The sequence below is a fragment of the Melopsittacus undulatus genome, chromosome 10 (genome assembly GCF_012275295.1).
Source record: "Melopsittacus undulatus isolate bMelUnd1 chromosome 10, bMelUnd1.mat.Z, whole genome shotgun sequence".
Classification (NCBI taxonomy): Eukaryota; Metazoa; Chordata; class Aves; order Psittaciformes; family Psittaculidae; genus Melopsittacus; species Melopsittacus undulatus.
In genome coordinates, this window is record NC_047536.1 from 32,358,110 (window position 1) to 32,381,958 (window position 23,849).

The 23,849-nt window shown below is 46.7% G+C and overlaps 1 protein-coding gene across 1 annotated transcript in view; it reads left to right on the top strand.

The window, feature by feature from the left end:
• The first annotated feature begins 6,217 nt into the window (after window positions 1-6,217).
• Window positions 6,218-23,849, top strand: part of NTSR1 (neurotensin receptor 1) — a 51,725-nt gene continuing 34,093 nt past the window's right edge. The window contains exon 1 of the mRNA XM_005146781.3: window positions 6,218-6,963. Coding sequence (XP_005146838.2) covers window positions 6,292-6,963 — 672 coding nt within the window. The 5' untranslated portion in view covers window positions 6,218-6,291. The remainder of the gene's footprint in view (window positions 6,964-23,849) is intronic.

Below are 23,849 nucleotides of genomic sequence, written 5' to 3' on the forward strand. Positions count from 1 at the left end.
TTCTATATGAGGCACAAAACTCACTTATTTTTAGCAATGAAGCAGTTGTAAATAGTTATCCTTGGAGTCAGAACAGTTCAGGATTTATGATAGAGAGAAAGCCATTGTCCAGGGAGCTTTCCTTCCCGGCAAACATCTTTCTGCTAAATCAACCACAGCTTTATATCACACAAGCAGGGTTTGTATTTGGTTGGCTGTTTAAATTCTTCAGCACCTGCAGTTCCCCAGACTGCTATGATCAGATTTACCAAACACTCTTATGTACCAAAAGCAACTACAAACAAACCCCGTTATCATGTGGAACAGCATTGGATGAGCTCCCTCTCTAGCACAGGCTGAAGTGAATGGTCCCTGACTGTATTTTATGGGTATCTTTCATCTCCTGCCTCCTTTGGCTGTTTTCTTACGATGTAATTCAGAGTAGTTCCAGGGCTGCTTTACATCAGAGCCTGGGGCTGTTACCTGAGCGTGGCAGCTCTTTCCCTTTGGGGTGGTTGCAACCACTACCGAGCTATAACAGAAGAAGGCAAAGAAAATCCTTCTCCAAGGACACTCTTCTCATTCTAATAGGATCAAAGCTATTTTTCTTGCCTGGGTTGAGATGCTTGAACTGAGAAATCATCTGGGTAAGTCTGGTCAAGAGAGGGAAGAAAATCAGTAAAGCCTTAGGTGTGGGATTGCAGATCAGGGATGTGAGGCTGGGCCAGCGTGCACAGGGCTGTGAGCCAGTGCCTCTGCAGGTCTGCACGTGAGGGCCTTGGGAAAGGCATATTACCAGGACAGCCCATGGAGAAGTGTTCCCAATAGTCCCTGGCCACAGGGGTGAAAATAACCCTTTCTTAGGAAGGAAATTAAGGAGAAATTTAAGGATTTTAGGAGAATTTAAAGAATTTTAGGAGAATTTTAGGCAGAAGCTCTTCCCTGTGAGGGTGCTGAGGCGCTGGCACAGGGTGCCCAGAGAAGCTGTGGCTGCCCCATTCCTGGCAGTGTTCAAGCCTCTCATTCTTCCTCCTGGGAATAACCAGGAAGGACCTTCCCATCACTCTCACAGGCTGCAGACCAGTATTAGCATCCTATCCTCACATAGTGAGAGGGATGCCAGCACAGGCTTCAGAGCAGCCCGGGCTCAGGCACATCCAGGCCAGTGCTGTGAAAAAATGGGAGGATGTGAGCCCTTAAATGGGAAGAATAACAGGAACAAACCAGGCTGCAGAACACAACTAATATGTATTTACAGCAGGTCACAGTGTGCTTTGGAAGACACAAAGCACCAAGTTTTCAAGTCTGCTGAAGGGGTACAATGAGACTTGAACCCAGTGTAGGGTATCCCGGGTAAATTTCCACTGGGAATCTCCCTGGCGCTGCATCCTGAAGCCCTGATCTCCTTGGTGTAAGGAAAGGGCCTTTATGGGGGTAAGGGATGAAGGCAGAAAGGGGTGTCTGAACAAATGTCATCTTGTTTGGTTCCATACAGCCAAGGAGAAAGCCCTACCAGCCTGTGGCATTTCCAGCATTTGATAAAGGAGACTCACCCTAGGAAAGAGCACAAAGCATGCCTGGTGCTTTGTGTATTTCCTGAAATCCAAGGCATTTAATAAGGATTTGGGAGGGGAAAAGGCAGGAAAGGGTGCTTGGCCAGGCTCCTGTGCTGCTGTACCCTTTACTTCTAAAAATTGCATTGAAATTTTGACAAACAATGGAATTTAGGGGGATGGAGAGGTGAGAAAATGAGGATAATCTGTGCCCCTGAGGCTTCCGGAGAGATGCTGCAGGGGTGTGCAGGGAGAAGGGACGGTGCTGAGCCGGAGCTGGAGCGGTCCCAGCAGGCAGGGCTGTGCTCCGAGCTGGCACCGCTGAGCGGAGCTGTTGGAAGCATCGCTGCTGGAGCTGCTGCAGCTCCGGAGAGCCAGGGCTGCACAAGCACTGCCCGTCTGCATGGGCACTGAGGGTGCCAGCATCGTGCTTGGGGTTGTGGGAGAGCATTAGGGTTAGGGTTTTGGATTCCTCTGTTCCTGATCTTTCTTATGCGTTCCTGGAATAACGCAGGATTTCTGAAGGGGAAGCCTGTGTGCAGTGTGTGACTGCCTGTGTGTTGAACACTTGTATTCCTAGGTGAAGATAAAATGCATTTATTGCCATGAGGAATATCACTTGGGCTTGTTGCAATAACAGCTCAGGGGACCCAAAACCTGCTTTATATCTAAAGTGGTTGATGTCCTCTGTGTGTCCACTTAATGTATTGGTCTCTTTGAGACAAATATTGGTGTCTATCACCATTAACTTTAATGGAGTTTTGCTCCAGTAAGGACTGACCATGCAGCACACAGAAAATAGGACCTGTAAAAGGTGTCTGCACACCTCATTTCCCAGCTGTCCCTTCCCAGAGATTGATCCTTCTTTAGGGTAATTCTGTTACCAATGTCATCAAACACATCTTGGTGTGTTCTGCTTTTTGGGTTGCCCATTTTTGTGTTGAAACCTGCCCAGAGACACAAATGCTCTGGACTTGTAAGCATTGCTCTGCTCTGGGTATGGTCCAGCCCACACACCAATGTGCTCTCCATGCACAATCTCAGCAGGTTCCCCTGCTATGAAAATCAGAGGCAATAAACATGTATCAACTGGTTTTATTTAAAACACTCTCCTGAAATTGGTTCAGCCTAAAGCATTAAATAACATGGAACCGTTGGGAATCTTTTATTGCTCATCCAAACTAGCAATACTTCATTCTGCAATATGTTGAGTGGAGGAAGGGATGTACTTCTGTGCCTGTAAGTAATGATAAAGTCGATACTATCATCAACAAAGCTGATGTATGCCCCTTTTTCTATCATCCTTTTCTCCCTCATTTCCTTGTTTTTCAAACACAGCATCCTTAAAAAAGCCCTGTACACCCCAGGATATTATCTTCCTAACCCATCTCAGGAACCCCTGACTTTTAGGGAGAGCTTGTCTAAGTGAGTCCACAGGGACCATCATTTAAAGACATTCTAAATGCTTGATTCAGTGGGAGCCTGTTCTAACAGGTATTTGGGGCTGTGTGTAAGGATCGCAATGGGAAAAGGTTGATGCTGCCTCTTAGCATCCGCCTCTTGCAGAGCTTTCTCTCTGCTGCTTCTGGTGCCCTTCAGAAAAATCCCACCTGGTGAAATCAGATGGGAACAGGATTAATATGAAGAATTCCTAGTAGTTCCCCACTGCGTCTGGAAAAAGCAAAGATGAAAAGCACTTGGGTCAATATAACAGGGAGTGAAACAACCTGTTGGCCTCGCATCTTGGGCACTGTGGGACCCTCAGCTCAAAGTCCAGGCAGTTTTAATAGATGAGGTCTTTGGGTGACATTTTCCTGCAAGATTTTAAGTAAATGCCTTTTGGTAACATTTGAGATCAGGAGTCTCTTGGTTTCCATGATTCTTTTCCTTTTTAAGCCACAGACACACACATACAAAATACATTAAAACGAGCTCAGCTTAGCCGAAAGGTCGGCTAGTTCAGAAACAAACAGCAGGGATTTAGGTTGGAGGCTTTGGTGCACAAGAAGAGAGTGATGAATCTCCAGCTCTGTTTCTGCTTGAAGGGGAATGTGGATTAAAACCTTCCAAGAAGTAAAAGCAAGAAGAGATCCTTTTGTCATTCATTTCATTATCCCACACCAGGAAAGGGACATGACACATCCTCAGGCCACACACTAGCAGCAGGGGGGTAAAGAGGTGCCAGATAGAGGTGCTACATGGTGAGGCAGGACTGGAGTTGATGTTGTCCTTTGGCAGGATAAACCACTACCTGCTCCCAAGCCAGGGTTTGCAAGGGGTGGACCAGTGGTATGTGTCCAGCTCTGGAAATGTGATGTGAGAACAGAAGGTAGAAGCTGCCTGGGTAAAAAGCTCTCTAAAAAGAGGAGAGGTTGATCCCTTTCCTCATGAAGAGAGACAGGACATTCTTTTCCTTTCTTCTTTGCAAGCAGTGACCCACACTTCTGCACCTGACTGCATCCTTCTGTGAGGCTGCATCCCAGGTGAACTCTTTGCTCAACTCTGTTCTATGAGAAACAGAACAGAGCAGAGCTCTCTGCCTGTGACAGTGAGGATGCTCCACGTGTGGCTGAGACAGACTTGCCAAGGAATTACTGGAATCCATTAATTAGCTCCTAGAAACATGCTGCGGAGGGCTTTACAGATGGGAGCACCCAGCCCACTTGCTGGGTGACTGTACCCTTCCAATGCACTTCTAGGATAGGAGAGATTTGGTCAGTACAAACTGCACCAGCCTGTTGAAATGTTGATTGTAAATCAACAGCCACTTTATTTCCAGGTACGTGGCATTTCAATGTGTGATTAGAATTACACTATATCTGTTGATATTCCTTCCAGTGCTTGGCATAGAAGGAAAGTGGAGGAGGCAGCATGTGGTGCACTTGGGAAGAGCTGCTGGGACGGAGCAGAGATGCACAACACTCTCCTTGTTAGCAGCGTGTTTGTGCATTGCCTTCATTGTGCAGAAATAAGAGGCAACAGAATCCAAAACAGAGCATGTCTAGAGACAGCTATCGATATGAATGTGCACATCCACACTGTAAAATTAGACCAGCAGGTGGGTATCTTGCTCGTGGGGATAGCAATTGCTTTCTACAAGGCCAAATTAAGTTATAGGACCACAAAGGGACAATAATCCTTCATTATAAATAGAGATCCCAAAGGAAATAACTTGCTGCCACTGTGGGAAAAGTGCTTTAGTCCAGGGCTTGTGCTTGGAACATGTAGCTACAAGCTCTCCCCAGTTTGGAGGTTAGGAATAGGGATGCTGGGCTTTGCCTCCCAGCTGAGTATCTCCTTCAGACATCAGTACAAGCCATTGCTTATTTCATCTTCCACTTTTCTTCCTCGGGATAAATATTCTTGATCCATTCCTAGAACCCATCCAGGAACAGGAACAATGGGTGAGACCAGCTGGGAACACCAACCCTGGTAAACTTCTCTCAGCTAATAGGAAATTCATAACAGAAGCTTTTAAATGAAAGGAACACTGGTGTTAAGGGATTATTAGTCATTCTTTAGACCAGTGTGGGATGAGTACCGGAAAACATTAATCTCCAAACTTGTAGGAATAATATGACAAAATAAATCAGATTTTGGATAGTTTTTCATGGTGATCCTATCGGATGGATTTAAGAGGAGGAAAGTTTGGGGGAATACTGATTGTTGGTGGAAAGCTCACTATTTGCACACAGACATGATTTGATTGACTGCAGGATTAGACATCTTACATCAAATAGACAGGCAGTCAGCAGGACCTCAGTCAACACAGAGCCTACTGTCTGCTGGGGACCAGGTACTCAACATGTGCTGATGAATGGGGCAAATTATGGCTGTCTTTAGTTAAATCAGTGATTCCCTGAATGGGATTTTCCTATATCTCCTCTGTGCATTTGTAAAGATTTTATCAGGAAGACAATTGAGTGGACGAACAGCCCATTAGAGCCACACAGGGTGCTGACTCCACGGCCCAGGCCTGAAAGGGCAGCCCCACCACAAAGTGCTCATCCTTCAAGGGTAGATATTTGTAGGTGTTTTATTCCCCTCCTTCAAATGCATTTCTCCTAGCAGCAGCAGCAGGTGTGAGTGCTTATTTAGGGACTAGGGGGATATATGGATGTCCAAGTGTGATAGAGCACCCCTGGTGTCTCTCCTCTCCCCAATGGAGGGGGTGTCTGTGCTTGGACCCCCCACCAGCCCCTTTACCAACCCTCAACCATGCCCCTGGGTTTGCCTGTGCAAGGGATGCACACCCCGATCTCCACTTTGGAGACCGAGCTGGGGCTGCAAAAGCCCCCTCGGCGGCGAGGAAGGGGCCGGTGCCTGCGGGGGCAACACGGTCAGCAGCAGCGCTGCGACTCCCGGTGCGGCTGTGCGAGGGATGCGGGGGGGATGCGATCGGGTGTGAGTGTGTGTGTTTAACGGTGGTAGGGGGAGTGTTTGTGTGTGGCTGTGTGCAGGGAGGTTCCTGCGCTTCCAGGGCACATCTGTGAGCCGGGAGCTGCAGGGAGGATTGAGCCGGAGCCGCTCGCATCCGAGGCTGGCTCCAGGCGGGGAAGGGGAGGGGGCTGATGGTGGTGGTGCGGGGTGTGTGTCTCGCACACGCACACGCGCGGCAGCCCGGGACCGGAGGCACCTCCTCCCCGCCGCATTAAAACGAGCCAAGTTTCCACGCCGCGGGCAGCGGCACACGTCGGAGCGCGGCGCCGGATCGGGTCCGGTGCTGCTGCAGCCCCGCTGGGACCGGACCAGCCCCACGATGCACCTGAACGCCACGGCTCCTCCGGCCGTGACCGGCGGCCCCCTCCACCTGCACCCCATCGGCTACGCCAATGCCTCCAACCGCTCCGACCTGCTCCCCAAAGTGCCCGACGAGGAGGACCTGGACGTTAACACCGACATCTACTCCAAAGTGATGGTGACTGTCATCTACTTGGCTCTTTTCCTGGTGGGCACGGTGGGTAACTCTATCACGGCGTACACGCTGGTGCGCAAGAAGTCGCTGCAGAACCTGCAGAGCACCGTGCACTACCACCTGGCCAGCCTCGCCTTCTCCGACCTCCTCATCTTCCTCCTCTGCATGCCTATCGAGCTCTACAACTTCATCTGGGTCCATCACCCCTGGGCTTTTGGGGGGGCCGTCTGCAAGGGCTACTACTTCCTCCGGGACGCCTGCACCTACGCCACGGCGCTCAACATCGCCAGCCTCAGCGTGGAGCGCTACATGGCCATCTGCCACCCTTTCAAAGCCAAGAGCATCATGTCCCGTAGTCGCACCAAGAAGTTCATCAGCTGCATCTGGATCGCCTCCTTTCTCCTCGCCATCCCCATGATCTTTACCATGGGGGAAATCTACGGCAAGGACCAGAATCCCGACTCCCTCATCTGCACCACCATTGTGGACGCCTCCACGCTGAAGACGGTCATCCAGGTGAGGGGCCGGACAGTCACCTCATTCCAGGGCTCGGGTGGCCAAACTTTGCGGAGACGGGCGGGCCGGGAGGGGGAGGCCTGGAAAGGGGAACCGGGTCGGGAATGAGGGTGTCCCGGGCAGCCCCGATGGGGTGGACAGGCGCCGGGTACGGGCAGGCGGGATGTGGGGGAAGAGGGGGACGATTTCGGCTGCTCCCCCTCCCACACCCCCTCCGGCACCACAGCGCTGAGCTGAGCTCTTGTACCGGGGTCAATCCTGCCCTGAGGTTAATCCGGACCAGGGTCGGTGCAGCCCCGCCGGAGCCCGGAGCAGCCGAGCCCCTCTCTGCCGTGCGGCCGCTGTCTCGGAGTGGGGATGCTCGGGTCTTCCCCAAACGTGGCAGTTCAGAGCCAGAAAACCCCATAAATCTCTACCCTTTCTCTGCATCTCCTTTCCTTCAGATGGGAAGTGGCCCTCAAGATCGAGGGCAATGAAACCATCTCCCCCCTTATCCCAGTTTCTTGTGCTGAGCCTATTTCCTCTGTCTAGTGACAGATCCACACTTCAGAAAGTTTTGGGAACAAGACGTAGCATAAGCATCCGAAAAGGAAGTGCATCTTCAAAGCCAGAGGCTGGTATTTTTGCTGGTTTAACTAGCAGATCCCTCCTGACTTCAGAAAGGCTTTTCTGGTCTCCACACACTGCTCCACCTAACACACCCATGCATGGAAAGGGTTTCAGCATCAACACTTGCTGTGCTTCAGTGCTCTGAGGGGTTGAGGCATTTGTTCATTGGAGCATTAGGCTTGAAAAATGCAAGAGACATAGAATGAGAGAGACAGAAAGAGCAAGACATCAACATCCACAATCCCTTTGCTGCCAGGCTGGCATGTGATAGCTTCTCAATCTTTTATCTGGAACATGAATTTCAGCTGGGTTTAAACAGTGGACAGTTAGAACTTAAAGCTGCAGGTGCACCAAAGCCTTTAAGGTGTTCCTGCAGTTTACTAGGTGGTCTTTAAGGTCCCTTCCAACCTTAAGGATTCTATGATTAAAGGGAGGGAACTTACATGGAAACTAATCAGAACAGTTTCTCCCACTAAAAAGCAGTTGAGAGCACACATGGTTAGATTTAAGCCCAGAGCCTGTGGATGTTTAGAGATGTCTCTCCAAGTTTCTCTCTGTACTGCTTCCATAACCCAAAATCCAGCCCACAGAGAAGCCCTGGATTCCCCCTGTGCTTTGTCTTCATACCAAACTTTCATCTTTACATGCTGGGGGCTGCATTTCTCCTGTAGGTGCTTTGTAGATGTTGCCAGTGGCAGCCCAGTGTACTTAACCCAAATCATCTGCTCTCTGAGGAGATATGAGCCATCTGATTTGAGAACAATGTGGCTTAAATGCATGATTTCCAGTCATCTTCCCCTCAGTTTAAACTGATGTTCATTATTACCATGGTAGGGCTAAAATCAGAGGATTATTTCCTAGCCATGTCCCTGGAGATTACAGTTTAAGAAATTCTTAACATATTTTACAGTCTGGCTGTTATTCAGGCTATACCTTATCCTGTTAGCCAAGTAGGCAGATAGGAATGCACAGTAAATGCAGCTCACCTGTGGGCTTTTCCTCATCTATTTTACTTCTTGATTACTATTTCTCTTGTGAATAAATCCAAAAGTAAAAAGGAAGAGGCAAAGAAAGAAAGCCAAACCTTTGCATAGTGTCCCTTCTCAGGGGATCCGGCTACAGAAGTAGATTTGCTAAGATAAGAAGGTTGTTTAATGGCTTCGCTCCATTCCTCTGCATGCAGGGAAGCAGCACACAATGTGATGCAGGGCCCTGGACTGGGGAAGGCTCCAGGGTGAATAAGCAAAGCAGCTGCAAGTCAGGTTGAAAGCGTGTTAATGGAAAGCACTGTGCAGCGTGCGAGCGGGCGTTCGCACGTTGGAAGCTGTGCAGGGGGTTAGAAAAGGGCAAATAATGGAAGAGCTGTGAAGGAAAGGGCAGTGGCAGCGTGGAGGGGACAGGCAGAGGGCTCGCTGGTTGGAAATGTGGAGTCCTGATCTCTCACAGTGGACTCAAGCTGTTTTGCATCTCTTTGCGTTCATTTTCTGCCTTTAGATTAAGCAGAGCGATGATGCACTTGCTCGAGCTGGCAAATCACTGGTAATAAATCACTCAATGTATTTCACTCCTCTTCCTGTTTGGCAAACTGTCTAAAGCAAATCGGGGTTGTTTTGGTTTTTTGGAAGCCATTAGCTCTCTAAGAGGTTTTATTTGTTGGCTGATTGAAAGCCAGTCCCAGAGCAGAGCAATTGTAACCATTTATAGCTTCAGAGCCCAGTGTGAGCTGTGGTTCTGCTGGGATCATCGCAGGGAAACGCTCCTCCCTGGACTGGAACAAGCTTTCTGGGATGAATATTTGAGTGTATTCATTTAAGTTTTCCGATTTTGAAACATTTTCTATGTATTTGCTTTGAATATCGAAGTTTTAATGGGCATTCCTGAGTGAAACTAAACTGTGTGCACAACCAGGTTTCCCTATGAGAAAATAAGTAACTCTTCAAACAACACTTCATGTATTTGGTTTTAGCCCATATTCCTTAACTTGCACCCCTTAACCTTCACAACACCTCTAAGAGGTAATGACTGATACTGAAGCAATTACAGATTGCTCAGAGCAGCACATAGTGATAAGCAATAGGTGGGATGCTCTGTAGGGTGTCACTGTGTGTCACTGAGGTCTGTACATCTGGGCATGGCACATCTCGCCTCATGCCATCAAGCTCTGTGTGACCTCTGATGCTTAATGCTTTAGAGCAGTACCATTTCCCAGCTTTATCACTATCCTTGAAGCTGCTTAAAGCAGCCTGTGTGTCTGGTTTATTATATATTCTTCATCGCCAACTCGCCTGTTACTTCTGTCAGTAGGGGATGTCTGGTTTGAATATCAGCATCAGCGTGGGATCTGGTAGCAGGAATAAGTCCATTATAGCCGCATTATTTAGGTCTAGTTAACACTTTGACTGGCAGGCATCCTCTAGAACACTCTGCAGCCAATTTTAGGTTGGGGTTTTTTTTTCCACACAAATTGAACACCTCTTCAAGCCATCCCCATACAAGCAAATCTGTGTTTTCATGCCACTTCAGCTGGAAGAGGTTTTAAAGCTGCTCATTGTGGCAGCAAGAGAGAAGAGAGCTCCAAGGCAGCATGAAATGCTTCCTCTGTTCACTTGCAGGTCAGTACCTACCTCCCAGCCCTGCTGTTGGCTCTAGGACCAGGTCCCCTGACCCTGCAGCCTGCCAAGCGTTCCACTCCACCACATGCAGCATCACATTCAACACCACTTTCCAAAAGCTCTGCATTTTAATGGCTAGATGGCTCTGCAAGTCAATTTTCCTTTGTTGCTTCTGTCTTACCTTCATACCCTCTTTTCTGGATTGCTCCTTAGTGGACCTGGGGAAAGAGGGGAAGTTGAAAGAAATACCTGGTGCATCTTCAGTCCCAGAGCAGTCAGGCAGCATCTTGACCTAAAATCCCAGGATTGGATTTGGCACATGGATGAGGGGAGCCTGGGTATGGGTATGGGCAGCTCTCTGGCACCCCATAATTCACAGGACAGAGGGGAATGTCTTTTCCCACTAGCATGCTGCAAAATGTCCCTTAAGTTATGGCAAGTGCTTGGGTGGGTGATGCTTCACACATGCTAATGTTTGATTTGCATGGACATCTGGTGTAAACCCAGTTATTAAAACACATGGCCCTGAGCCTCCATAAACTGTCACAGCTCCATCAGCTCCAAGCTGCTCATTTGACAGGGAAACTTCTTGGGAAGTGCATTGGGAACTTCTCTATACCTCAAATAGGTTTGGGTGGGCAGCTCTTCTGCTGCAGTTCTGCTCTGCATCAGCCAACCCATGTGTGGCTGCAGTCTCCTTATCCCTCCACATATTTCATATGCTTTATAAAGCCTGCTCATAGTTCAGGTGATTTGTAGAGTAAATAACTCTGCACATGAAATAACTGCTTGGCCAAGGAGGTCCTCTGCTTTATTTCTCCCTATGTTTCTTCTTGTGATGCCTTTGAAGGAATGTGCCAAAGAGCCCCAGGAATGAAGGAGAAGAAAGGAGCAGGAGCTGGAGCTGGTTCAGCTTGGCCTCTCAGCATCCATTAACTAAGCTTTTTATACACTCTTCCAAGGACATATATCTAATTCCCATTTGCCTGAGAGGCCCACAAAGTTATTGATTCCATGCATGATGTTGCAAATGCTCCCTTACACTTCCCTGTGGTGAGGAGCACCTTGGCAGGGCTGTGATGAGCTTTCTGCCACAATGCACATGGTTGGTGCTGTGGTTGGCAGGGCTCTGCCCACTGGCAGATCAGTGGTGCTGTGTAAATAAACACAACAAGCATCTCTCTGTAGTACATGTAAATAGCATCCCATAAAGCCAAATGGCTGAATTCTCTCCAGGTTTGTTGGCAACTTGTATCCAGGATTATTCAATGGCTTTAGTTCAGGAATCCTGTGTTTATACTGATGTTGACTAGAGGAATTGCTTTCTTTTCCTTAGGTCACAGCCAAATTCCTACTATGGCTTTTAATAACAGTACTGTTTTAAATCAGTCACTACAGCTCCATCCAGTGATAATCCCACCCATGGCCCTGGCTGATAAAGCTATTTTGGCTACACACACACAGGATCTCTGGAGAGAGACCCCCACCCCAGTGGGGATGCTCATCTATGGTGGTGTGAGCATCCCTAAAAAGCTGCCTTTTTCCAATGGACACAGGGCACACAGGGCTTTAATTCAGTGCATACGCATCAGCCTAGCCTGTCTAATCCCAGCCCGTTTACACTGTGGTCCGTCTTGCAGCTAGATCTAAATTAAATAAGCTCTTGTGTTCATTGCTTTACATAACCACTTGGCCTGCTGTGGTTTGCCAGTTCTTACATAATTTCTTCTCTTTTTTGTATTCCCCTCAATTGATTTTAATTTACTTGATTCTTTTTCCCTCCCCCTTCCCGAGATGTCAGCCAGAGGGATAATAAAAGAACTGGGAAATGTGGCTGATCAATTTAGCTCTTGGGTTTTCCTCTTAACAGCAGTTTGCAAAGGCAGAAGAAACCAAGGTAATCTAGTGGCTCCTCTTAGACTAAAACACAACCCACAAAACCTGCAGCTGCCTCTAATCTTCTTCCAGATCATTTAAAACAGCTATTTAATTATCTTCTCCCTACTTCCCCCCCCCTCCTTTCCTTTACAGGCTTTTGCTATCGTCTCTGTGCAGCATCTGCTTGAGACTCACAGATGGCACTTTTGCTTCCTGACGTTTAGAAACGCTTCTGTGTCCTGCCCAAGGCACACGCGATGGGCAGCATCCCACCATGGGACATGTGGGTACCTGGGCAAGGGACAGAGGCTTCCACAGTGTCCCCATTGTGTCTTCCCTACTCTGAAGTTATCCCTTGCTGAGGGGCGCAGGGCAGTGGATGAGAAAAGGGATGTGGAGAGGCTGGGGAGTGTGATGGTGGGAAAGTCTGAGCATTGTGGCCATCTAGCCCTAAAGCAGCTAACATTAGATGCCAAAACCAGCAGTCCCAGTGCTGACATCCATCCTTCTCCTTTCATTAAGCAGATGAAGCTGGGTTATGACATTTCCAATCTGTCTGGTTGCTCTCCGGTATAAGCCGCTTGTGCTGTGTGAAACTGGAGATGCTTCCAGTGCCCATCCTTGAGTATGTCCATACCAAATGTTCCTCTCACAGGGGTCAGCACTTTCAGTCTGGCATGGCAGAGAAAAACAGACTTCACATTCAGAGCTTTCCCAGCCTTTGCCCTAGTTCTGGAGATACACAAGCACCCTGAGGTCACCTGTGTGGTGTGATGATCTGAGAGCATCCAGCCTCAGCTGCTGGTCCCCATCACCCTCTGTACAGACACATCTGAGCAGGGACCTGGCCACACTGGTCCCTGGCTTCAGGAAGAGCTGCCTTTCTCTGAGAGATAGATTTTGCTGCCTTTATTATGGAATTTGAAAGGATGTTTTAAAATTCCCTTACAAAACACAGCAAAGTGTCCTTGTTAGTCCCAGACGTCTTTGAAATGCAAGCAAGGAGCATTCTGCATCATAATTAATGCTGGTCTAGCACCATGATAATTGGGGTTCAATAGTTCCTCTCCCACAGTGGATGGAGCATGGAGCTCCTCCAGCATGACAGGGCATGGCTTCCACATCACTTCCCGGGGGGAGATGCCACCAAGGAGCTGCTCTTCAGCAGTGAATTAAGAGTGAATCCTGCAAGGCTGGATGTGCTTTGGAGGATGAGGGACAGAATCACCACACTCACATGAGCTCTGCTCAATAGTTCCCTTCTGTAATTTCATGTCAAGGTGTGATCTCATGGAAAGGTTTGGAGTTTTCCTCCCTTCAATACAAGTCTCAGGGGAGAGGGCCAGCTAACTCGTCATGCTCCGGTAGGTAACATCAGCCCCCACAGTTTGCCTCCCATGGATGACATTTCTTCCATCCAATTTCAGTTTCATATCCCACACCTTAAAGCTGATGATAAATCAATTGAGCTGATGAGTTATTCAGGAAACAAATGCTTGGGGCTGGTTTAGAAAAGGTGGTGGTGATGGAGTTCTGGATAGCAGAAATTTCTAAGCTGCCAGTTCATTCCCGGTATTTTCCCTGCATTCAAACTAGTAAATGTTTAGTTTTCCATGGATAGGAGGGGAATAGCAGTGAGATAATTTTATATCCTGATACCGAAGTGTCTATCTGGTCCATCTGTCTGTGAGGTCCTTCCTTCTCCTGCCTCCCTGGGGTACCAGAACCTGTCATCACCCCTCTCCTGCCGGGGCAGAGGATGCTGTGGGACAGGGCTGTTCCTTACCAGGAAGCTCTGCTCTTGTCCTCATCCTTCAGAGAAGATATGTTCTGGCTGGCAGGAGGAGCTGGTTATCCACAGGTGGTTTGAGCATGTGAGATTTGCTTTTGGTCTCCTGTGGCTTTTCCATGTCAATAATACTCAGTGCAGAGAGGGCACTGCCGGGCACGGCTTCATGGGGGCTCTTTCTCTCTCAAGGAACTAAAGATAATAGAACAAACAAGGTCTTTTTAACAGAACTTCTTTTCTTGAAGTGGAAGTTCACTGAGGTTTCTTTGCAGCTTTTAAGTTCTCAGGGACTAGAAACAATTGTCAGCTGAAGACAGATCCAAGAGGTGAGATTTTCCTAGTGGAAACAGGGAAAGAAAATACAAAGGAAAAAAGTAAAGTTTCACAAAGCCTCCACAATGTCAAAGGAGGGAAAAGGGCACCTCTTTTATTCAAATTGCTCATAAAAAAGCTGGGAGTGCCTCTGAACTATAAATCTCCACACAGAGCACAACGCCTATTTAGTATCAGTAAATTAGAGGCATTGGAGTGACAGCCAAGCTGGAGGACGTGCCCTGGGTTAGTGCCCATGGTTGCTGGCTCCACTGGAGCAGCCACTTGCTGTCCTCATAGGCAATCTCCATGATTTACACCAAGCCCATGTTGTACATCTCCCCACATGCTGAACCATCTGCAGTAAATCTCTCCTTATAAAACCTTCCAGGTGTCCCTTTCCCAAGTGAATTCCTAGAAGGAGAATATACAACTTAGACAGGACTGGGTATAGAGTCTGATTTCAGTGTTTGCCCTTCCCTTTGAAAATACCTTCCTGCCAAATATTACTCCCTCTGAATAATAAAGGATAAATTTAAGGCCACTGCTGCTGCAGCCAACTTGCACTCGAAGTGAATGGTTTACCTTGCTTCAAGAGATTTATTCCTCCTCCAGAGGAAATGAAGGAGATTAGCAAACACTCCCTTAGCATGTGGTATGCCCATCATGAGACTGGGGATCCTGGAAGCTGTCTGAGCATCTTCATTTCAGGGATTCAGGGTCAAGCTGGTTTAACCTTTCCATGACTTCCCTTTTGCTGAATGGCCCTGGGAGAGGTAATACTTCAGGGCAAAGCTTCAGAAGTGCCAACAAGCCTTTCCTCCTGCCAGCACCATGTGTGTTGGGAACTCTCATATGTTAAATTATCACTTTAAAGTTTCTTTGTGGCCAATGGAAAACTGCTGTCCCTTTGCCTGGATTGCTTGCCTGACTTTTGGAGCCTGCAGGATGGTTTCCATTGCAAGAGAAAGGGCTAACTGATAGACACAGGCTCACAGAGTCAATGCATGGACCTCAGTTTTCTGAGGGGCTTCAGGAGAAAGTTGCAGTCTGTTTGCTCAGGTTTCTGCCATGCAGTGGATGTGTTGGTTGTCTTCTTTTCCTGAGCAATTCAGTCCTGCTGATGGATCCTCTCCAGCCCTTGTGGGTGCATCCTGATGGATGCTCAAACTCAGCTGCCTTGGCTCTGCTGCCCAAGGCTTTTTGGGGTGTCTAGAGTAAGAGAAGCAATCTCATCCCTTAACTGACTGATTTTCTTCCTCCTTTAACCCTGTAGAATGGGGTCTACCAACTTACCAGCTTCACCCAGGCCTGAAGAGCAAAGACCTGCTGCCTATCAGCTATGAACTCTATGATGCAGCATGGCATTTAGCTCAGCAGACCTCTTTTTTGGATCAGGAATCCAAGGAGCTAATTAATACAGTCACTGCAATGCCACATCCTATTAATTGTAACATAACCAAGAACAATGCAGTGCTGAACCAAATAAATGTGGTCTCGGTACTTGCTAGGACTGTTGTATCATCTTGTTCTCTCAGAGAAGTTGTTTAATAAGTCAATAACTATTCAAGTATGTTCAATACAAGATTAACCTTCATTTCCCTCATATTCTATGGGTTTTTTCAAAACCATCTTATAAATATGCAACTCACACAGCCACTGGGAAAGTTTAGCTCCTTGCTTGCATCACTATTGATTCCTCCTGCAACAACCTTACATTTTATCCTCATAGGCACAATTTATACATTTTAATATACTCATTTCATTCAAAAGAGAAGCTCACAGCATTGACTTTTTCTCCCCAAAGCCCACATTTCATTTTTCATCCCTGACAGTCATGGGCTTATGACACTGTCATACTTGTTCCTTAACTCCAAGTGTGTGCAGTGTGATAAAGCACTGCAGGAAGGAGGGGAAATACAGGTTCAGACCAGTGCAAAAGAGCTGCAGGATGGAAATATCCTTTGGAAGGGGAAAAAATCATGCAGGAATTTGGCCAGAAAGGATACCACAGTGCAGCAGGCCAGGGCATACATCCAGCCTGGCAGTCCTGCTCCAGCTGGGACCAAGCCATGCCAGGAAACAAACCCTGTTGCTCCTGTCCTCAGCAATGCAAGAGATACAGGCAGAGCCCCACACCTGCACATTTGTCATGCATAAAATCCTTAAGTAGAGCATAGCAAGGGGAAAACAAAGTAAAGGGATGGGGGACTGTGATTTTGTAGCAGGTAAAAATAAGCTAACAGGGTCTGAAACCTGCCAAGGGGTTAGAGAGGGATGGGTGGGCTGGGCAGCACCAGAAGGGGACAGAAATGCTGTGAGATGATTCATTGATCATGTACCTTCCTCTGAATATCTGTGGTCTAATTCGTGTCCTGGGGTGGAGGCATTTCATGTCTGTGCTGCCAGAGAACACTGTTCTCTGGCAAGGGTACAACTATTGCTGGTGGCTGTTACTAGGTAGGAAGCAAACCAGAACAACTCCAAACCCTTCTCTCCTGTGCTTGGCTCAAGACAGTCATCCCCACCTTCTCTTCCTTCAGCTAAGGGTCCAAATCAGGTGATGTCTTCCTACACCATGGAGCGAAGGGAACGTTCTTCAACACAGCATTCCTTAATAGTTTCTCATTTCCCAATAGTTTTCCATTCCCCATTTCTCAACAACTTCCAAACTGTCTGGCTCTGTAAAAATAACCCTGCTGGCAGCAGTGCCAAAGGGCTTGTGCTGCAGGGTCACGGTCCTGCTGCTGGAACAACCTGTGTTTATTCCAAGGATTTTAGTTTTCATCATCCAAAGCTTCAGTCCTTTCACTGTTACATAGCTGAACCCATCTATTACTTCATGTACTCTGAGGCCCATAGCAGTTTGCTTCACTTATTTGCCTAACATATGCAATGAATTCATCTCAGTGAAGTTTAGTGCAAACTTCTTTTTCCTTCCTGCCAGAAGGGCAAGGCTGACTGTGGTGCTATAATTAAGATGTTTATATATCAAGTGAAAGAAATGATGCTCTTGAGGTATTTCGCTGAACATCTGCCCAAGCCAAAGTGCCCACAACACAGCCAGCACTACCAGAGGTTGGACTGACACTACAGACCCTACTCTGGGTGTTAATTGTCCCCCATATGAGTTTCTCAGGGCACTAATGATGGAACTTGCTGCTACCATTTCCTTCAGCAAGTCAGGCAGCCACCCAAATCTGTACAGTCGACTGTTAACAGCTCTCACACTTGAGCCTTCAGTCAACAGTGGGACAGTGTTGGACTTAAATATGGCCTTTAATTTATTTATAACCCCATATCCAGCACTTGGTATCATATTTAATGCAAATAACATTCAAGTGAAATCCCCACTGAGAGGCACATTATGAAGATTAACAGCCTGTCTCTTCTATTACCCTGGTTTATATGTACTGGTTTGTGCTTGGTGCTTCATTGGCAAGTGTTAAGAATACTTGAAGCAAGAAATCTGTATCTAAAAATGCCATTTTGTAAAAATCAGTGTCTGAAAGCCTGCTTGCGGCTCCATGGCCAAAGGAAAGAGCTGGAGGCATGAAAACCACTGGGAAATGCTGGCATCCAGGTAGGCAAGAACCTTGGAAGATTATCTCTGCTCATGCAATAGGCCATCTGCTTTATTTGTTCTAATTCTGTAGCCCACTTTCCTTTTAAACAAGCGTTGAGAAAATTAATCTCAGCAAGTTTAAGATGGCACTGAACATATTCTCATGCTCTGCAATTATCTGGAGCTATTTTATTCCTTTTTATCCTCATGTAATGGCTTTGTCAGGTGTAATGTGTTGGGCTCGTGCTCATTATGGACTTTATTAATAGCTTTGTGTCTTATCCTTTGTCTGGGCTCCTCTCTGTCCCTCCTACCCTCTAAAGCACTGAACACCCTGCCCAGGTCACTGCCTGAGTTCACCTTTCATGAAGGAGAAATGTGACCAATGTCACATAGAGAAATGTGGCCAAACCCAATAGTTGCCAGGGCAAGGATCAGTTCTGGTTTGATTCTTACCGTAGACCAGGCTCATACTCCAGCTCTGCACACTGAAAACTGCAAAGGGCATTTTGCAGGACATTGGCTCTGTTTCTTTGGCTGAGATTTGTTTCACCATTTGCTCTGCAGGCTGCCTTCAAGGTGTAGTTCAGAGGTGCACAAGGGAGAGACACAAAACTCGGGGTCTAACCTGCTCCTTGGCTATTGCAGTGAGACAGCCACAGCTGTGTATATAGGGACACCGAGCCCCAGGCACCACTTTGCATAAAGAACATTAAAGAATGCTTCATGGAGGTGCTTAAAAGATGTGTAGATGTGGTGTTTAGGGGCATGGTTTAATGTTGGACTTGACAGTGTGAGGTTAATGGTTGGACTCGATGGTCTTTAGGGTCTTTTCCAACCTAATTGATTCTATGATTCACTGTGTCAAAGAGCTCAGAGTCTAAATAATCACCAGAGTGCTGCCACTTATTCCTCATGGCATTGTACTGATACTGGCTCTGTCATTGGAGTACTTGTTGCTCATTAAGAGATTTCCTCTTGTTGCAAAGGGGAAGGGAAACCTCTCCTCCTTTTTCCCTAAGATAGAATGATGCACTGATAAGACCTCTTAATAAGGGCAGCTACTGCTTGAAAGCAGCATTGGGCTATTGGAAGGGAACAACCAGCACAGCTTTAATGGGAGACAGGTCAACACAATGGCAGCATAGCCAGAAAGACTGCCTGATCTGACCTTGTTTTCAAAGAACATCCTGGAGCCAAGCAAATATCATTTCTCTTTAGTGTCTAGTGAGGAAGGGGGTTCATTTGAAGACAGAGCACTGGCAGCTACAATAGCCATTTTTCTGTGAGTCAAAGAAAATGGCAGAAGCCCATGAGACATTCGAGCTCATTGCTGAGCACACTCTGCTTGGGAGCAGCAAAAAGCTCGGAGGATTTCCAACAAGAGCTCCATTATGGATGCATTTTCCCTCAGTTCACTACCATGGCAGAGCACATGGGTCTCACTGACTTGTCTCAGGGCAGTGAAAACAAAACCACTGTCATGCAAAGAAATGGACTTTAAAAGGGGTGAGGGAAGAAAGGTGGAAATGACAATGAAATACAAAGGGGCTGTGGTTCCCAGCACCCAGCTGCCCACACTCAGCTCCCAGCCACAAACCCACCCCATCTACCTGCACCTTCCCTGCTCCTCCTAAACCCTATTAGGTCCTATTAGTGTTTCCCACAGTCTTGCTTTGTTTCACCAAGCTTCCAACTCAGTGTAATCCCTTAGCAGCCTACTCTTTAAATGCCCTGTATTAGGGGAAGGCTGGGGGCTAAAGGAGTTGTTAGAAGCAAGAGGAGTATTTTGAGGTTACAAGCACTCATAAGGCTTTAGTATAGAATAGCTGAGCAGTATCAGAGGGAGCTACTCTGCTCCTTTATCAGAAAGAACAGGCATCTAGCTCACTAGTGATATTAATGCTAGGGGTCCTTTAGGAAAAGAGAAGGAAGATGAAGCAATGGCAGGAGCTATCTATTTTGAGAATGAGATGCCAATTGTATTGCTGCTTGCCAGCTCTGTCTCTTCCAGCAAATGAGGTCTCCCACCCCATCACTCCCTGCTTAGCCTGAGTTCCTCTAAGAGTTAGAGATGTAATCAGCAGGGAATGGCAGTATCCCAGGGGGGTGATGCAGAAGGTCTTCCACTTTCATTAATGCTTTTCTTTTCCATCTTCTCTCTCTTTTATCAATGGAGATGTTCCAGGAAAACTACCACACAAATAGTGATGCTACAGCCAGAAATAAAGCTGGCTTGTGTTGAAACAAGTGTGTTTGGGGAAGAGGAAGATGGCAGGGCATACTCTAAAGAGGTTTTCTCATATCATGTAGTGCTGTGCTAAATTGCATCCTTTAAATACTGCCTAGGCAGAAGTTGCTATTAACATCTCTCAGGGGCTGCCCCCCTCATTGTGAGGTTATGTCCCCTTGCTCTTGCACAGAGCAAGTTCAGATGATGTTTCTGTTTTCTGCTCTGAAGGTTGCTGGTTCCTTCCCCATGAAATAATGGAAAACTTTGTTAAACTCATCAGCTATTCAGGAAAAAAAAAAGTCGTTTACTCAGCTTCAATTAAAACAAAAACCCCAAAGCAATAAAAATCCACTGGCAGCCTGTTGTAAGTGGAAGCAGAGGGACAAGGGCAGAAACAGGGCAAGGAATGACAGTTTTCTGTACCTCTTGCTGCACAGTGATAGAAGAGGCCTTTGTGCCTGCGAAATAAAACTGGCTTTCTATTAAAGCAACTATTGACTCGGGCTCTACAACTGCAGCTGTAGCTCTGCACAGAAGCTGTATGCCTGCAAACAGACCGACTACCTCGCATCTGCTTAGCCTGTGCTCCTGTCTCAGAGCTGCATTCAGCTCTTTACAGAGCAGACAGGGGCTGCTATCCCTTGGTGCTATAAATCAGAGCTGTTCCTTCAAATTCAGACAGAAAGAACACAAACATCTCCGGTGATGTTCCAGCAGGAGTTGGTTTGGGTTGTTTGCATGACTTTGCCTATTCCCTGTTTCACAGGGCTGGACCAGTGTGGCTGTGTCAGATGGCTTTTGCAGGGGATGTGTTTGGCAGGGTGCAATCCCTGATTTTCCATGTGGATTTGCACTATTGCCTTTCCTGAGCCACCCTCATGACAACAGAGAGTAGCTTGGGTTTCAAGCCATGTGTATCGATCCAGCTGTAGAGATTATTCTGAATGGTGGTCATGATATTGATATAAAATACTTGATATAAAATTGAATCATGCATTAAAACCTGGGCATTAATTACTTTTTAGCAATGGGTTTCTTTCTTCTCTAGATGCTGGTCCATACTCTAGTGCTTACATGAAAGGAAAACCTTAACAGAATCATAGAATCATGGAACAGTTAGGATTGGAAAGGACCTTAACATCATCTAGTTTCCCTCTATTTCCACAATAGAGGGAATAGTCCTACAAATCTCACACAAGCACATCTGCAAAACCTGCTTGTGCCGCATGGAGCCATTGCATTGATCTACTGGCTACTCCTCTTCAGACCCAACATCCCTTTAGCTGTGATGCTCTTCTGCCAAGAGTTAACCTGTGTGTTGGGCTTTTCAGGTCAGTGTCTTGGCAGCAGGGAAACCACTCAGGTGGAGAATGAGTCTTTCTGCTTGGTTGCCTCCACTTATAAACACACACCAGTCCCAAACACAGGGTTGGTGTTGCAGCAGTGTGAAGATGGTTTCCTTCCTTGGAGCTGGCTGAGCACAGTAATTCCAGTATCAACCCTGTATCAGCTTGCTAAGCTGCTTTTCTTGTGCACATGTGTTACACCAACATATCTATTGTCATAAATCACGGATGTATGGTTAATAGACAGGGAGATTCCTAGGAATCCCACAGGGATGGAGATTGGGCATCAAAAACCTCTTCATTGATGGTGAAGGAGAGTGTCCAGTGTCTCATGAGGCTGATGGGGAGAGAATCACCTATTACCTTCTGGTAATGAAGCTGATGAAACTTACTATCAGCAAACACCAAGGAAGAAGCCATGAAAAATGACTCTCCAAGCTGGGACAGGGGTTGTTTTGATAGAGTTTTCATCCCTTCATTCAATATTCCATTGAAGCTTTGCTGGAGATAAGTGATCTCATAGAAAACGGGGCTTTTGTGTCCAGTCACAAAGAATGAACTGGAAAGAATGCTGAGGAAAGCAGAGTTATTATCCAGGGAGAGGGAAATTCAGCTGAAAATAAGCATGGCTCTTTTCAATATGGAATTCTAGCAGCAACTTATCAGAAATCTGACTCCAGCCAAGCAGATTGGGCTGGGAATGGGGCAAATCAACAACTAAATGAGCACTGGTCACCCCTAAGAAACCAGCTTGTTCCAAGACTTATAAAATGCTTCTGGCTTCTCCTTCTGCTCATATTGAGCTGTGTAGCATTCAACAAATATAGGATGGCTTTTAGGAGCATGTGGTTAAGGCAGTAATGTAGACATGGAGCAAGGCTGCTGCCCTGCCATCTTCTCCCAGCTCTTGGGTAAAGTTTTGGGTTTAAATAGGTTTGAGGTAAATGAGACAAGCTGGCCTGGAGCACCAGCATGTATCCCAGAGCAAAACCAGACAGATTAAACAAACAGAGATTTCCCTGTTATTAGCGCTGTTTAGATAACTTTGATATGCTTATTATTCAAAGTAAATGAATTACATAACCTTTCCCTTTTTTCTGGCTCAAAAAGGACTCAGTGAATTTCCTTTTTCAGAGCAGAACTTTTGTGCTTTTTACCATCATTCAGGATCAGTTTTCACTTCAAAACCAGTAAGCAGATGATTCACTGTGACACATTTTGTGTTGGCAAACAGGCCCCATCTCAACAGCCTCCATACACCAGTGTGATCCAGGCTGTGCCACTCTGAAAGTTGGAACTACAGCTGCAGAGACCCTGGGGGAACCAGCTCCAAAGGGATTGATCCCTGGACCACACTAGTAGCAGTATTTCATTACCTTTTGCAGTTAGAGTACATCCTTATTCTTGTGAAAAGTTTCATGGGTCATTTCCAGTTTTTCCTTTAGTTTTTTAATTTAATTTTAATTTTCATTTTTATTTATTTATTATTTTTATGAATCCTATAACCTCATTGCTTAACCCCCACATAGTGATGAGGATGATCCTCTCCAAGCTATGGGTACCCGATGCTGCTTTCTCTTCCTCCCCATTCCCTGGCCAAGGACACAAACCACGCTGACAATATGACCCAGCTCCTCTTTTCATCACCATCATAGTTTATGTGCTGTCCCCCTGTTTATCACTTTGTGGGCATCTTCCAGTTTGGAGCTGCAGGGTTTTTTATCCTTCTGTTTTAATACAAGACAGGTACCGCGTCAGGAAGGGTTGGAGTGTGAGATGGTTCCTATCCCAGAAGGATGTCTGTTGAACTTAAGGAAAGTCAGTTCCCACCCTGGTTGTCCCTGGTTTCTATCACTTCTAAGTGAAAAGAGACAGAGCTGTGCAAAGAGTGTTGTGGAAACTCTGCTGCTTAACTTTCCCTTTAGTGTTTTAGTGGCAACAATATCATTCTCCAGTAGCTTTTCTACTTCCATCTAATTAAAACATTATTGTTTCAGTTATGTTAGTTTGCATTTTAAACAAGCAGATAGGGACAGAGTAGCTGATTGATAACTTCTTTTCTGCATGGGTAAAGGAAAGCATTAATCACCCCCTTACATAGGCATCAGACTGCAAAAGAAAGGGAGAAAGAGTCTATGTCTTGAGGACACTTAATTTGCTTCCTATGCTGGGTCTCAGGGAGGGATGGGTACATGTTCTTGCTGGCTGCTGCCTACACATGTGCTGCATTTTGAGGAATGAGGGAACTTGCATCCCGAAACAAAGCTCTCCTTTAGCATTAAATGGGCTTCCATCTCCTGTTGCCTTTCATTTTGATTATGTTTTGTCACTGCCATGTGCCTGCCCCTTTGGTGTGTGAAGGAGAGGGAAGAGAGCAAGACTGAGTGCGTATGCAAACATCCCTATTAGCAACATTATCTGAAATAGTTTTCACCATAAATAATGTGATTCAGCAGCCCCTCAAAACCATTATTTGCTCCCAGAATGGCTGGCTTGCAGCAAGCCCACATCCACACCACCCTCAGAGCCTCAGCAGCCTCAG